The 17,452-nt window shown below is 42.8% G+C and overlaps 1 protein-coding gene across 5 annotated transcripts in view; it reads right to left on the reverse strand.

The window, feature by feature from the left end:
- PRMT2 (protein arginine methyltransferase 2) overlaps positions 1-17,452 on the reverse strand; it is a 51,061-nt gene that overhangs the window by 31,691 nt on the left and 1,918 nt on the right. For 2 of the 5 annotated variants that reach the window (XM_053564805.1, XM_053564806.1), the window contains exons 3-6: positions 8,624-8,728; positions 7,507-7,689; positions 2,445-2,606; positions 1,465-1,629 (exon numbers count right to left, since the gene is read on the reverse strand). In XM_053564805.1, the coding sequence (XP_053420780.1) occupies positions 1,465-1,629; positions 2,445-2,606; positions 7,507-7,689; positions 8,624-8,728 (615 nt within the window). The remainder of the gene's footprint in view (positions 1-1,464; positions 1,630-2,444; positions 2,607-7,506; positions 7,690-8,623; positions 8,729-17,452) is intronic. The other 3 variants (XM_053564807.1, XM_053564808.1, XM_053564809.1) reach the window with 2 other exon arrangements.

Here is a 17,452-nt window from a genome sequence, read left to right on the forward strand (position 1 = left end):
AGAAGCTGGTATAACCATAACTAGTTCTTTCAAGCATTTTGTGGACTGATCCCTGAAAAAGACAGGTGCTATGCTGTGTATGACACAAGCTTTGAAACCAAGGCATCCAGAAAAGAAGAGGTGGTGTTTTCTTTTCTTGTGAGCACCACCACTAGCAATTTTGAAAAGTCAAATGACCTATGCATGCTTTGAGGATACAATCAAAAAATTTTTTTCAAGGCAAAAAAAACACAAATGTCACATAAATGGACCAGAAGAGCTTGATCAGGGTTGTACTGCTGAAAAGCCAGGTGGATCCTTAACTGCAGCCTCTGAGAGGTGTCACCTTGAAAGTGTCACATAGCACAGAAACTGGAAGCTGCCAGGTCTCACTGAGGAGGTATTGTGTCATCTTTAAGAGTAAACAAGTACAAATAGCCCTATATAAATCTAAAGTCTAGTTTTATTGGTATGAAGTTAAGTTCTTATTGGCCAAATGCCTGTTTTGATGAGGTGACTTATAAAAGTTTTTGTTGAGCTCAGAATTTTTTTTTTTTTTTTAGAGACAGAGTCTCATTGTCACCCTCAGTAGAGTGTGGTGGTGTCACAGTTCACAGCAACCTCAAACTCTTGGGCTTAAGAAATTCTCTTGCCTCAGCCTCCCCAGTAGGTGGGACTACAGGAGCCCACCACAACACCCAGCTATTTTTTTGTTGTAGTTGTCATTGTTACTTGGAAGGCCCAGGCTGGGTTCCAACCCACCAGCTCTGGTGTATGTGGCTGGCGCCCCAGCCGCTGAGCTACAGGTGCTGAGCCTGAGCTCAGAATTTTTAATAATACAGTCCACAAAACAGTACTAGGCTATATTAGGATAATTATCAAATCAAACCTTTGTTAACCTCAGCAATTAAGCTCTGTTTCTTTTGTTTAAAGAATTGGTCAAACATAATCTGGTGATAATTTTGGCCTACATTTTTTATTTTCCTTGAACTAAGCAGAATAATCCCCAGATGCCCAGGAGGAGAGGGCTGGGCAAATGGCATCAATCTCATTGGTGACTAAGATTCATGCGGGGCATGTTTGTCCCTGCCACCAATATGTGAGATGGGGTCAAATGGTAGGAAAGGCCATACACACACCAGGTCTCAGCTACTCGACTGCAGTTCTCACAGCATCATGGGGCCAGGCCCTGCTACATAAAAGACACAGCCTCCTGGGTTAAAGATGGTATTTTTACAGGTTCCCAAGGAGAATCTGGTAAATTGTTCATGAGAAAGTTACATGAACTTGGATTTAAATTTCTCATGAAGGCATGTTTTAATCTGTTAAAAATTCAAGACACTGGGCCAATGTCCATATGAGAAATTAATTACTTTATCTAAGGAAAAAAAATCAAAATTAATCATGATTTTTGAAGGTTCCTGAGACCAGCTCAACTGTGTCTGTGCTTAGAAGCACTGTAGCCCCTGCATGGTTCCTCCTTACCAGCAGGCAGGTGCCCATCCACTCGGACACCAGCACGTCCACCTTCTCAGGCAGCACCACGTCCTCCACCTTCTGCTGGAACACGGTGATGGTATCAGCAAAGCCATTCTGCAAGACCAGCTGCCCTGTATGCTGGGCCATCTCACTGGCCTCCACTGCGTACACCTGTAGCAGCAGAAGTGCCATCAGGGCATGCCCAAACCTGCGTTCGAGTCACAGCCAGCACCAAGAAGACAGTCACTGATCACAGGAGGCAGTATTCTGGACCGCGGTGGCTGGCACAGGACAGGCCACACCTGCTGCCTAGCCACAGAGCTCTGTAACCCTGAGGGCACCGGGCAAGGAGCCTCTCTGCTGCTGCTGCTTCTTCCACCCTTCACAATGTGCAACATGTGCTGGAAAGAGCCTCCTGCAGGGCAGGGCAAGCACTTGGCACCCACTAAGACCAGTTGGTCTATTAGGACATCTTGTGGCCTAGGAGATGACTTCAGTGCAGGTTCTTAGAGTAGGTGTCTAGCAGGGTCTAGACTCAGGAGTCACTGTGCTGTGACCTCACATGTTGTGTCAGGCCCTCAAAGGGCCACACCACAGCACAGAGTTGCAGAGGTGTGGAGGGCAGAGGTGCAGGGTGCAGGAGCCCAGAGTGTGTCCCATTCCCACGTGGCCACCCTCACACATGCCAAGCAGACACAAGGATGCACCTGTGTCTATGTTTTATTGAAAAACAAACATCTCACAAATTCCTCCTGCCCCATGCAACTCACTGGGCTTCAACCCTGCCCTGTTTCATTCTGTGCTGACTCGCTAAACTGACGTTACAGCTACAAGCAGGTCTGGCATATAGTCTGAACATGCTGCCCATTTTAGCAACATAGGGCCTCACATATGAGGACGAGGATGTTCATTTTAGCAACATGCAGCCTCACATATGAGGACGAGACCCTTGGGGCCTTGCCCACCTCTCACACTTGTGCACTTACTGCCCGGGGCCGCGCGTGATGTGCGCAGAAGAGACTGATGATGCCGGTCCCACAGCCAACATCCAGGATGACTTTGTCCCTCAGGGACTCTTTGTTCTGCAGGATAACACTATGGTATTTTGTTGTCCGGGGCTGGTCTGCCAACATTTCCAAGTGGAGTTTCTAGAGGAGACACAACACACTCATCAAGTCACCACCTGCCATCTGAGCCATGCCCAGTTCTGGTTGAGATACAGAGTAAGTGCCTCGGCCGATGCCCCAACCCACATCTGCTGAAAGTATGAGCAACAAACAAGGGCAAAATATAGTCTTTTGTTTTAAAAAAAGAAAAAACCAAAATATGCCAACAGATAAAAATGAAAGTGGACAGTAATGGAATGAAACAGCAGTTTCTGGAACTGCTCCCCCTCAGTACGGCATAGGCTGCACCTTTGCCCTACACCTCCCTGAGGGCCAGGTGAGCAGAAAAGCAGGTGTGGGCCCCTTTGGACAGGGCTATCACGGCACCTGCCCACCCACACCCATGGAGGCAGGAAGGCCCACCGCATGCTGACCAGAAACTCTAGGCCAGGTGTCCATCCTGAGAAAACAGTGAACACACCAGGGAGGTGCCGTGAGAGGTGAGCAGGGCCCCATGTGCTCCTCACACACACGCTTGCCTTATTTGCGTGGGCACCCAGACATGGTGGCTCAGGTTCAACCCTCAAGAGTAAGTGTGAGGCCCCCTGCCACATCCTGAGGGCAGAAAACACCTAAAAACCCCAGGATGCCCACTGGAGTTCGGCCTGCCCCAGGAGGCCTCAGGGGTGGTAAGAGCCCCTGGCCGAGGCACCCTCCCCACATTTACAGGCTACAGAAGGCCCCCAAACAACACCTCCCTGGGCAATGGCCCAGGACCATGTGGAATGAAAAACAAAGGTACAGGAGGGAAGAGTAGACAAAAGGGGAAGGGAGGCTCAACCATCCTGCTTGCAAGAAAAAGACAGAAAAGGTGGACCATGCCAACACCCATAGAAGGAAGTCGGAGCTACATGGACATTCAGAGTGAGAGAACCCCCAGGGCGAACATTCCCAACATTCGCACAGGAATCAGCTCCTGAAAGGACATGACAACTCTAAATATTTTTGTACCTGATTACAGAGCTTCAAACTATGCAGAGCAAAACCCAATAGAAAGGTGAGAGGAAATCAACAAATCGACAATCCTGGTCAGAGATTTCAGCACCCTCCTCTCAGCAACTGACAGGAGACAGAAAATGAGTAAGGCTGGGGAAGGCCGCACATCACCATCAGCCACTGACACTCACAGACACTTCTCCCAGCCCCTTATAATAGGAATAGTGAACAAAAAATACACAGAAATGAATTTCCAGTATTAGAAATTATCTAGATGCTGGGATAGCTGGGTATTTGCAGAGGTGAATTAAGGAAGAATTTTACCTTATTCTTTACAAAAATACACTCCAGAATGATTAAAATATAAAAGGATCATGGGCGGTGGCTGTGGCTCAGTGGGCAGGGTGCCGGCCCCATATACTGAGGGTGGCGAGTTCAAACCGGGCCCCAGCCAAACTGCAACAACAACAACAAAAAATAGCTGGGTTTTGTGGCAGGCGCCTGTAGTCCCAGCTACTGAGGAGGCTGAGGCAAGAGAATCGCCTAAGCCCAGGAGTTGGAGGTTGCTGTAAGCTGTGTGAAGCACAGCATTCTACCGAGGGGTGATAAAGTAAGACAACATCTCTACAAGAAAAATAAATAAATAAATAAAATTAAAGGATCATAACAGCTCTAAAGTATAGATATTTATAATCTCAGAGTAGGGAAGGTCTTTTAGAGTGATACACAAAACCCAGAAATTACAAAGAAAAGAAAAACATATTAGACTACACAAGATAAAAAGTACTATTTAGGAAAAAAAGAGTGGCAAGTGGTAAAAGTAACACACATCACAAATTTAGGCTAAACCACTTCAACTAAATAGACTCAACATATGAATCAACAGAAATAAAAACAGGCAAATGACATCAAAAGTTCACCAAAAAATACATACAAAAGGTCAACAAACACATAAAAGACAATCAATCTCACTTTAAAAATTGGAAATCAAAATCAAGAGATACCATATTTCACCTTCAAGACTGGAAATCTGTCTGTACTTGTGGTCTGAGGTAGGGAAAGGGGTGTGCACATCCCCAGGATTCCTTAAGAGGCAGGGGCTTGGGAGGTGAGGTGACTAGGTCCTAGGGACTCCACATTTGTAAATAGGATTAATACCTTCATGGAAGGGCTCCAGAAGCCTCTTGCCTTCAGCCAACAAGACCAGGGCAGCCTACCCAGCCCTAGTGCTGGTACCATTCCAGACCCCAGAATAATGGGAAACAAATTGCTGTTCATTATCATTTACCTAAAGTTAAGGTATTTTGTTATAGAAGCATGAACTAAGATAGAGCATAATTAGCAAGTCTTTTTGGAAGGAAAACTGGCACAATCCACTAAATAAAAAATATATATACAGTAGGAACTCTGAAAGTTTGACCACCCAGGGTAACAAACTGGTCAACATACAGGGGTGGTCAATGTAGGACCCAGGCCTGCTGTACTGATACACACACGCTGTGCATGTCTAGTCTGTGAACTTTAGGTCAACTTAAGTAGGTGGTCAGTGTGGGCAGTTGGTCAATTTATTAGGAAATACTCATGCAAATATATAGATATACATATATATTTACACCCTAGGAGTTTACCCTATGGAAATTCTAACTGGAATTTACCAGGATTAGGAGGATTCCACTACAGCATTATCTGTCATGATAAAAAGTTGTTAAATAACCACTGTCCATCAACAGGATCCTCCTGAAACCATACAGTGCTCTGGAGTTATTATGACAGCTACCAACACCTTTGAAATAACACAGCCATGTGAAAAGAGCAAGGTGAAGACCTGTGTTTGGGGAATAATTTCTTTTCCATAAATTAAAAAAAACAAACAAACAGGTATTGTTTGGACATGGTATAAGCACAGAGGAGTCTCAGTGGGCAGGGGCTATCTATGGGCCTGGATTGAAGACTTTGGTTTTCCATTATGTATCTTTCTGTAATGGATTGAAAGCTTTAACTACATAAATATATTAGTTTTGTTTAACTAAACATCTTAATTGGGAAATAAGGCATGCCTACAAAAAGTGTCTTAGGGGCGGTGCCTGTGGCTCAAATGGGTAGGGCGCTGGTCCCACATGCCGGAGGTGGCGGGTTCAAACCCAGCCCCAGCCAAAAACCACAAAAAAAAAAAGGTGTCTTAGGAAGTAGCTATACAGTTCATCAAATATAGTCACATAGCAAACACCTGTATAAACCTACTCCCCAACACCCCCAGCAGCCCAGTCAGTCTGCCCCCTCAGCATTGCCAGAGCCCCCCTCCCACCAGTCACCTCCCTCTGACAGGTCACTTCCCTCTCACTGGTCACTTCCCTCCCACCAGCCACCTACCCCCTACTGGTCACCTTCCTTCCACTGGTCATCTCCATTCAGACCCATAGGGCACTGGGTTCCTGCCCTCAGACCACTCATGCACATTCATAAACAACACCTTTCTTTTTATTTATTTTTTGTTTTTTTAAGGTTTTTTTTATTGTTGGGGATCATAAACAACACCTTTCAACACTGCCTCTTAACTTGATAAACTGAGACAAATGTTATATATTTTTCCTTCTTTGACTCAACATTATTTTTGCAGCACTCATCCTGTAAGTAACTGCTTTCATTTAGTCTTAAAATGTAAACCGGGCTTATTGCCTGGGCCATGGATTATGGCCTTCCTCCATAGCAGGAAGAAAAACTAATAATCTGGCTGTTTAGAAGTATTGTTGATCATTGACATATTCTTTTTTCAATTTTATTTTTGTAGTAAAATTTATTATTATTATTATTATTTTTAATTTATTATTTTTTGGAATATCTGGCCATAAAATAAGCATGCTTTGTAAAAGATGCATCATAATCTGTCTTCTTTCAGTGAATGAAAGAGTTTTACAAGAAAATTGCCTAACGGTATGAACTAATAAATTTGTTAGAAAAACATGTTTCTTTGCATATTGGTAGCTATAAGTAAGAGTTGGCTCTAAAACACAAACGTAAGCATATTACCTAAAAAAAATTATTACTTGTTTGAAATACTGAGAGTGCTAGGCACAGTGGCTCACCCCTGTAATCCCAGCACTCTGGGAGGCCGTTGTGGGAGGACTGCTTGAACTCAGGTGTTTGAGACAAGGCTGAGCAAGAGCAAGAACTTGTCTCTACTAAAAATTAGAAAACTGAGACAAGAGGATCACTCGAGCCCAAGACTTTGAGGTTGCTGTGAGCTGATGATGATGCCACTGTATTCTACCCAGGGTGACAGAGTCAGACTCTATTTAAAAAAAATAAAATAAATACTGAGAGAAGTGCATAATCCCACTGCTCAAATAACATCTCTAGACCAAAGTCAGTAAACCACAGCTTCTGGGCCACGTCCAGTCACCAAATATTTTCATATGGCCTCCAAACCAAGAATGGCTTTTTCATTTTTAAGTGATTTTTAAAAATCAAAAGAAAGTTCAGCTCAGTGGTTAGGGCACCAGCCACATGCACTGAGGCTGGTGGGTTCGAACAACAATATCAACAACAACAACAACAACAACAAAAAAAATAGCTGGGCGTTGTGGCGAAAGCCTGTAGTCCTAGATACTTGGGAGGCTGAGGCAAGAGAATTGCTAGAGCCTAAGAGTTGGAGGTTGCAGTGAGCTGTGAAACCACAGCACTCTACGGAGGGCAACATAGTGAGACTCTGTCTCAAAATAAATAAAAATAATAATAAGATGATCTTGTGGCATTCAAATTTCAGTGTCCATAAGTAAAGTTTCACTGGATCATAGCCATGCCCATAGCCGCATATGTTTACAGCAGCAGAACTGCTCCTCTGCTGCCAATGAGGACAAGCCTAGAACTTAGTTTTGAAAAGTTAGAGCCTGAAGCTAAACAAAAGCCCACCCACTGGCCCACTGAGCAGGGGTCTGGAAAGCAGTACCAAGGTCCCATAGCTGCCGAAGTACTCTTCATCTTGCCAGGTATCCTCTGGGTCATACTCCTCCAGGGCCTTCCCGACATGGTTCGCGGGAATGTACCCACAGCAGCCACCACGCTCGCCCCACCACCAATCTGCAGTGGTTTGTCGCAGGATAAGAATTTTTTCTCCTCTCAAAAAACTGAGCTGTTAAAAAAAAAGAAGTTAAAATTCAATTAAAAAAAAAAAACTTGGTATTTCAAGTGTGATTCAGTAACAAAACCCCCATCAGTGGTGACGAAATCACAGCAATTTCAAAAGGGATTAGAGGGTAATTATAGCATCTGAAAACTTACGAAAGTGGTACCAAGATTTAGAAATTTTTATGGAATGTCCACCTGAAGGAAGGGCACATTTTCAATATTTTTTAAAAGAAAATATAAAGACTGTTCAATGGCTCAGGACAGAATTTCTCAATGGCCTCTTGAGAAATTTGCAGTGATTCAACTACGCCATAGCCTATTTAGTTACTGGAGGCTTACTCTAAGAAATTCCTTTTCTAAAGTCAAGACAGCTATATTATTCAAGCAGATTTTTTTTTTTTTTTTTTTGAGACAGAGTCTCAAGCTGTCGCCCTGGGTACAGTGCTATAGCATCACAGCTCACATTAGCCTCAAACTCTTGGGCTTAAGCTATTCTCTTGCCTCGGCCTCCCAAGTAGCTGGGACTACAGGCACCCACCACAATGGCCGGCTATTTTTTTGGTTGTAGTTGTTATTGTTGTTTGGCAAGCCCATGCTGGATTCGAACTGGCCAACTGCAGTGTATGTGGCTGGAGCCCTAGTCAGTTGAGCCACAGGTGCTGAGCCTCAAGCAGGTATTTTTATTTCATAGCATTACTTTTCATTAGCAGGGTAGCTTCTAAATCAAGGTCTCCAAGCAGAACCTGAGATAGGGGCTTTCTGCCCTGACTGTGGTCATCATACTATGCCTGGGTCAGGCTGGGAAGTAGTCACATAGAGGGTGGGGTGGCTCTGAACATCTGGATGTTTCTTTATTCCACTTTGGTATGACTTATGCAAAATTTATATCTAATTCTGCTTTGAGCATGCTGAAATCCTAGGTGCCTGACACACGCTACCTGGGTCTCATCGGTGGCAGCATAGTCTGCAATGGCCACAAATTCCTCTGGCTGTGCTGCAGCCTGCAGAAGGACCTCCTCGCTGCATCCAACAGGGGCTTCTTCCTGCTCCAAGCCAAGAAAAGCACAAGGAAAAGACTGTGAAGCCTTCTTTTTCTGTTTTGGTCTGTGTTGTTTGTCTCACTCTGTAGCCCTGGGAAAAGTGCCCATGGCATCATAGTTCACACCAACCTCATACTCCTGGGCTCAAACAATCCTCTTCCTGAGCACCTGCCACAATACCTAGCTAGTTTTCCTATTTTTATTAGAGACGAGTGTGTCTTGCTCTTGCTTAGGCTGGTCTCAAACTCCTGAGCTCAAATAATGACCCCTCCCCCCCAGCCTCCCAGAGTGCTGGGATTACAGGCATGAGCCACAGTGCCCCAAGAGAGCATACTTTTATTTTCTCTCTTTCTTTTTCTTTTTTTTTTGGCTACGTTGTTAGTATGGTTTCAAACTTAAAAGGAAGTTTCCTGTGACCAAGTATTCCCCATGCGAATGACCTGAGTTATCTTCCCTGGCACATCAAGGGCTTGTCTTTACATCTAAAGAGAAGGCCTAGGAAGAAGCCAGGAAGAGACAGCACTGGGTCTCTTGGGTAGGGTTAGGGTTCTCCGGCAAGGCCTTCTCAGAGGGAAATCCTGGGCTCTGGGGACCTCATCAGACCTAGGGTCAGAGTGGGACCCAGTGCCCCAGGCAGGCACAGCCAAGGGCTAAGGCACAAACCTCCAGTGCCCTGGATGGCCACAGCCCAGGCAGCCTCCACTCAGACCACTGCCAGCTCAGACCCCAGAAGAGTCCATGCACCACCCCCCACTACATTAGAATAAACCTGCCCAGCAGGCAGAGGCTCCAACCACACATTTCAATTTTCCTAAACATAAAAGTAATTCATGTTTATTTGAGAAAATGTATGAAAACACAAAAGTCACAGAAAATTAAAACCTCCTTTAACTTCACTGATCAGAGGTAATGACAGTCAATTCAATAGCAATTATCCTTTTAGACTTTTTTTTTTTTTTTTTTTTTAGACAGAGCCTCAAGCTGTCGCCCCGGGTAGAATGCAATAGCATCACAGCTCACAGCAACCTCCAACTCCTGGGCTCAAGTGATTCTCCTGCCTCTGCCTTCCAAGTAGCCGAGACTATAGTCGCCCGCCACAACACCTGGCTATTTTTTGGTTGCAGCCATCATTGTTGTTTGGCAGGCCCGGGCTGGATTTGAACCCACCAGCTCAGGTGTATGTGGCTGGAGCCTTAGCCACTTGAGCCACAAGTGCCAAGCCTATCCTTTCAGGCTTTTAAAAAAGTGTACATATTACATAGGCAACAAAGCGTTTGCTGGGTTCACACAACACAGCCTTGTGCCTGTGTCTCTTACTTCCAAAGACCACACCTTTAATACCTACACACTGTTCCACACCATGAGTTGTCATGACTTACCGTCCAATCTCCTAGTCTGGACATTTACGCTGTTTTCAGTTTTTACTCATAAATTTTTAAGACAAACTTTGTTACACATGAGTCATTCTGGCTGTCCCTGATAGCTTTTTTAGGTTAAACTCCTAATTGTGAAACCGATGGGTCAAGACAGCACAATTTATAACTTGTGATTTCACCACCAAATGCCCTCCAGAAAGGGTGTTCCTCAGACAGGTGAGAGTGATCTACCAACTGGCCTATACTTTCATCCAAATAGCTATTGATCACTTCACTCTCAGCCAATCTGCCGGTTAGAATCACCTCTTTGTTCCATTTGCCTCTCTTTGATTACCACTGTGGTCAAACATAATATTTTGCTAATCATCCTGTCAGGCCCTTTGTACCTTTTCCTTTATCATGACTTGCCCTCAAGACCATCATTGCCCTCTTAGCCCCAGGGGGCCACTCCACCCCTGTTCCCGCCCACATGATCACCTCACAGCCCTCCCCAGGCATCCCTTACCACCTGGTGTGCACTCTCCTGTGTATGTCATTTACAAACACCCAGGGACCTCCACACACACACACACCCCAGCACACCTGTACACCTACACACAAACACCTACACACAACACCTGCACACCTGCCTATACAAAGACCTGCACACCTAAACACACACCTGTTCACCTATATACACACCTGTGCACCACACCTCTGCACCTACACACACACAAACACCTGCACACCTATGCACACACCTGTGCACCTACACACACAAACTGTGACATTTTTTTCTTCTAACACAGTGGTTTTATCGTAAAGAACACAACAGACCCATTTTTATAGTTTGGGCGTCACAGCTCTAAGGCTGCTGTCAATGGCTGTACAATATTCCTTCTGGGAGTTCTGCCTGCTTCGTCAACCAGCCCCCACCCATGGGCTTTCTCCTGGTGTGTACCTGTCTACCACCATAAACAATGCTATAATAGGACAAACTGGTGGATGTGCACTGCACGTGGTGACATTTCAGTTCTACAGGACTGCCAGGGTTGAAGTAAGTGTGTCTTTGCTCAGACATGTCCTATTCTCTTTGTAAGGGTGAACACATCACACTTCTCCAGCAGTGCAGGGCCTCCTACCTGAACATGCAGCCACCAAAGTCCCCACCACTGTCACCTTTTTTGCCAGAGTGACAGGAGTAAAGCGATACCTCACAGTTACTCAATACCCATTCTTTGACTACTAAGTTAATCACGTTTTTTTGGCTGCTTGGATCTGCTCTTCTACAAACTGCCTCATTATTTTGTTTTATTTTTCCCATTATTCTATTTGGCAGGTTGGCAAACTCTTTGAATAATATAGATCTTATTTGAGATCTTGAGCAAACATTTCTTGCAAATATATTGATTTCCCAGTTATTTTATTTAGAATCAGTAAACTTGGAGTCAGGTTAATAGAAATTATCTGAATTGAAGCACACACACACACAAAATGTGAAAAAAATGATAATAGGGCATGAGAAACATAAAATAATAGCAAAAAATCTAACTTATGTATAAGCAGTCCCCCCAAAGAGGAGAGAAGATGAAGAAGTAACTGAAGAAATAATAATGGAAAAATTTCCAAAATTAATAAAAATCATCAGCTCATAGATTCAAGAAGCTTAAGGAACACCAAGGAGGATAAATACAAACAAAACTGCTATTAAAAGAATAAGAAGCTCTTAAATGTAGCCAGTGGGGAAAAAAATAATAATACATTAGTAGAACAACTGCAAGACATAGCTGACTTCTTTTTTTTTTTTGAGACAGAGCCTCAAGCTGTCACCCTGGGTACAGTGCTGTGGCATCACAGCTCATAAGAACCTCCAACTCTTGGGTTTAAGCAATTCTCTTGCCTCAGCCTCCCAGGTAGCTGGGACTACAGGTGCCCGCCACAACACCCAGCTAGTTTTTGGTTGTAGTTGTCATTTTTGTTTGGCAGGCCTGGGCTGGATTCTAACCCGCCAGCTCTGGTGTATGTGGCTGGCACCTTAGCCACTTGAGCTACGGGCGCTGAGCTTAGACATAGCTGACTTCTTATCAGAAACAACAGAGGACAATAAAATGACACCTTTAAAGTGATGAAAGGAAAATAAAATCTCTTATCAAGCTAAAATATTCTTCAAAAATGTAGGTAGGGCAGCGCCTGTGGCTCAGTGGGTAGGGCGCTGGCCCCTTATACAGAGGGTGGTGGGTTCAAACCCATACCCAGCCAAACTGCAACAAAAAAATTGCTGGGCCTTGTGGCGGGCGCCTGTAGTCCCAGCTACTAGGGAGGCTGAGGAAAGAGAATTGCCTAAGCCCAGGAACTGGAGGTTGCTGTAAGCTGTGTGACGCCATAGCACTCTACTGAGGGCGATAAAGTGAGACTCTGTCTTTATAAAACAAAAAAAAAGTAGGTAAAACGTTTCTGTTCAAACCAACATTGACAGTTTGACAGAAGACTCACAATACTAAAAACAAAAGTATCAATATGTTGTTCCAGTTGAAGGGAAATGATCCTACATGGAAAGAGAATGCAGGAAAAAAACCCAGAAAGACCTAAGAAAAGGTTAGTATGCAGGAAATAAAAAAGACTATGTTTGATAGCATAAACATATCAACAGTATGTAATACCAACAGTAATCATTATTGTGGAGTTTATAACATTATTATAATGTTAAATTATAATAGAATTATACATATAATTCTATATAACAGAATTAGAATAGAATTAAAACATTACAACAATAGTACAAAAATATGGAGCTATAAATCTAACTAATTTGTAAGATCTTCACGTTATGAAGTGGTTAAAAAAAAAAAAGAGTGGAACAGGGCGGCGCCCCATATGTGGAGGGTGGCGGGTTCAAGCCCAGCCCCGGCCACACTGCAACAACAACAAAAAAATATAGCCGGGCGTTGTGGCGGGCGCCTGTAGTCCCAGCTACTTGGGAGGCTGAGGCAAGAGAATCACGTAAGCCCAAGAGCTGGAGGTTGCTGTGAGCTGTGTGACGCCATGGCACTCTACCGAGGGCAGTAAAGTGAGACTCTGTCTCTACAAAAAAAAAAAAAAAAAAGAGTGGAACAGATTAAAAAAGCATATCACAATTTCTTGGGAAACCAGTAAAATAATATAAAGAAGGTACAGCTAATAAGCCAATTGATGAGATGATTTGGAATTACAGAAAATACTTATTAACAGAAAGGAGGGCAGGAATGGAGAAATGTACAAAGAAGAAATGTGACCAAATAAAACAAACATCAAAATGTTAGACTTAATAATATAAATCATTACGTTAAATGTTAATACTCTAATGTACCAATTAAAGGGCAGAAATTGTCTAACAGTGAAAAACAAGATCCAAGAGCTAGACCCAATTAACTCTTCACAAGAGAAATGCTTTAAATATAAATACTTAAGTTGAGAAAAAAATATATAAATATATATATTCTCTCTCACTCATACACTCCACATGAGCACTAACCATACAAAAGCTGGTATAACTACCTTAATATAAGGAAAAGCAAATTCAAGATAAGGAGAATTTTACAGGTAAAAAGAGAGAAATTTTATAAAAATAAGATCAATTCATCTAGAAAACAAAAACTTTCCTAAATGTATGTATCAAATAAATAGGGATTAAAAACATAAAGCAAAAAGTGACAGAACCAAAAGGAAAAATATATAAATAAATCTATAGTCATAGTGAAGATTTTTTAGTAATTAATGGAGCAAGTGGACAAAAAAAATAGAAAAGATATACAGAGTTAAATATTATTGATAATAATCCATTTCACCTTAGTAACATTTATAGAACACTAACACACAGCAATTACAGAATACAGTCTTTTCAAGTGTTCATGGACATTCACCAAAATAGCCCACATGACTAGGCCATAAAACAGGCCTGACTAAATTTCAAAAGACTTAAGTTATAGAATATGTCATGTTCTTTAACCAATATAATCAAAGTTAAATTAAATTTTAAAAAGGAAAATTTCCCAAATGTTTGGAAATTAAGCAACATAATTTCAAACAGCCCTGGAAATTTCTAATCTCCATTGTGATATACTAAATATTTTAACTGAATAATAATGAAAATACAATGTGTTCAAATGTGTGGCACAACTATAGCAATGATTAGAAGAGTTCCAGCTTTGAAGATACACATTAGAGAAGGTTTCAAATCAATGATCCAAGCCTCCACCTCTAGATGCTAAAAAAAAGGTTTGGCACCTGTAGCTCAGCCGCTAGAGTGCCAGCCACATACACCAGAGCTGGCACGTTCCAACCCAGCCCAAGGCCTGCCAAACAACAATGACAGCTCCAACAAAAAATAGCTGGGCGTTGTGGTGGGCACCTGTAGTCCCAGCTACTTGGGAGGCTGAGGCAAGAGGACTGCTTAAACCCAAAAGTTGGAAGTTGCTGTAAGCTATGATGCTACAGCACTCTACTAAGGGTGCCATAGTGAGACTCTCTCTCTCAAAAAAAAAAAAAAAAGATGCTAAAAAAAAAAATGGAAGTAAAATAGAATAGGCATAGCACAGTGGCTCTGGCCTATAATCCTAGCACTCTGAGAGGCCAAGGCAGGTGATGGCTTGAGCTCGGGAGTTTAAGATCAGCCTGAACTAGAGCAAGACCCAGCCTCTAAAAATAGCTGGGCATTGTAGCAGGACCCTGTAAGTGAGCTCTGGGCAATCCACCCACCTTGGCCTCCGATAAATAAATAATTTTAAAAAACAGAATAGAATGAAGGAAATAAAGATAAAAGTAGACATCAATGAAACATAAAACAGAATAGAGAATTCAACAAAGATGAAACTGGTTCTCTAAAAAGATAAAATTAATAAAACCATAAAAAGTGTGTTCAAGAGTGATAAAAAGAGATAAAACACAAATCACCAATATCAGGCATCTCTTCTTTAATGGAAGATGGTATTAACAAGATGAATACAAGTACAACTGAATACTACCATGACCTGTAAGTAATCAGGAAAATTAATAACAACAAAGCACTTCCAACCTACCGAACCTATCAAAATTAAGACGCCAATGCTGGTTGGCTGTGGGGGCTCACGCCTGTAATCCTAGCACTCTGGGAGCCTGAGGCAGGTAGATTGCCTGAGCTCAGAAGTTTGAGACCAGCCTGAGTAACAGTGTGACTCTGTCTCTAAAAAACAGCTGGACATTGTGGCGGGCACCTGTAGTCCCACCTACTCAGGAGGCTGAGGCAAGAGGATTGCTGGAGCCCAAGAGTTTGAGGATGCTGTCAGCTATGACACCACAGCACTCTACCCAGGGTGACAAAGTGTCTCAAAAAAAAAAAAAAAAACGAGAGAGAGTCTGATGGCCTCAAATTTTAGCAGGCACTACCATGGCTACTGGCAGACTTGCAAACCAGGGAAGTTGCCTGGGAAAACAATTGGTCATCTTGTAAAACTAAACAATGCAATCCCTTCCATCCTCCAATGCCATCACTGGGTATACACCCTGGTGCACACAGGTATGGGAAGGATGGTCACTGAAGCACTGTTTGAAACAGAGAAAAACTGGAAACAACTTAAGTGTCCAACAAAAAGGAAATTAAAGGGGATATATGCTTACTGTATCGCACTGAGACCGCCACACACCCATACATTCAGTATCCGTGAATGTGACACTGTCATAGAAGGAATATGCTACAGGAGAACCTACAGTAGCAGCCAGGACAAATCCTCCCAACGTAGTATCAAGTAAAAAAGGCAAGCTCGCCGGGCGCGGTGGCTCACGCCTGTAATCCCAGCACTGTGGGAGGCTGAGGAGGGAGAATCGCTTGAGCTCAGGAGTTCGAGACTTGCCTGAGCGACAGTGAGACCCCGACTCGTAAAAAAAAAATGGAAAAACCCAGCCGGGCGCCGCGGTGAGCGCCTGTAATCCCAGAGGCTTCCGGAGGCTGAGGCAGCGGGGTGCCCGCAGCCTGAGTCTGAGGTTGTGGTGAGCTACCATGCCCACTGCACTCTGCTCAGGGGCATAGGGTGGGACCCTGTCTCAACAACAACAAAAAAAAGGCAAGCAACAGATGATGCAGAGAGTATGACACCACATATGCAATTTCTAAAAGCACACACAAACAAAACTGTATGTTGTCCAAGGACCTCTATTACAGTACAAAGGTATAAAAAATGATGCAGTAGCGCATTTCAAATTCATAATTCACTGTAGTGGTAGCCTCTGGAGAGACAGGAAGAAGAATGAGACTAAGGTTAGAGAATAAACTTAACCCATGGTATTGCTATTTTTTTCCCAGAGATGGGTTCTTACCATGTTGCCCAGGCTAAAGTGCTGTGGCTACTCACAGAAGCAATTTATAGCACACAATGGCCTTAAACTCCTGCCTTCAAGTGATCCTCCTGCCTCAGCCTTCCAAGTAGCTGAGACTACAGGTACACTCTAATGCACCCAGCAGTGCTGTCACTTTATGTACATATGTTCTGAAGCAAATATGATAAACGTTAACAAGTTTTCAACTCTGTATAATATGTGCTTGATGTATGCAATATTATTCTGAAAATACCCAATATTTTTAAATTTCTCAAAATAAAAATAGACAACCATTGAGTTACAACATTTTATAATTATAAAAAACAGATTAATAAGATGAGACACTATAAATAAATTCCTCCATCAAAAAGTGGGCAAAAGACATGAACAAATTTTTTTCAAAAGAAAGCAGACCAACAAACATATGAAAATATGCTCAATATCATTAATCATCAGGGAAATGCAATTTAAAACTACAATGAGATATCACCTGACCCCTGTCAGAATGGTTATTATTAAAAAGTTAAGAAACAACAGATGTTGGCTCCAATGCAGTGAAAAAGAAACATTTATACCCTGCTGGTAGGAATGTAAACTAGCACAATGTCTATAGAAAGCAGTACCTAGATTCCTCAGAGAACTAAAAATAGACCTACCTTTGTATCCAGCAATCCCACTACTGGATACTTACCCAAAGGAAAAGAAGTCATTTTATAAAAAAAGACACTTGGACCTGAACATTTATCACAGCATAATTCACAATTGCAAGATATGAAATCAACCTCAGTGTCCATCAACTTTAAAGAGGATAAAGAAAAGGTATACACTATGGAGTACTATACAGTCATAAAAAGGCATGAAATAACGTCTTCTGCAGCAACTTGGGTGGAACTAGAGACAATTATCCTAAGCTAAGTATCTCAGAAATGGACAAACACTGATGTTCTCACTTGTAAGTGGGAGCTAAACAGGATATATATGGTCATAAAGAGGTGTAATGGACATTAGAACTAAGATGAGGGGAAGGAGGAAGGGATAAAAATCT

This window comes from Nycticebus coucang, chromosome 16 (genome assembly GCF_027406575.1).
Source record: "Nycticebus coucang isolate mNycCou1 chromosome 16, mNycCou1.pri, whole genome shotgun sequence".
NCBI lineage: Eukaryota > Metazoa > Chordata > Mammalia > Primates > Lorisidae > Nycticebus > Nycticebus coucang.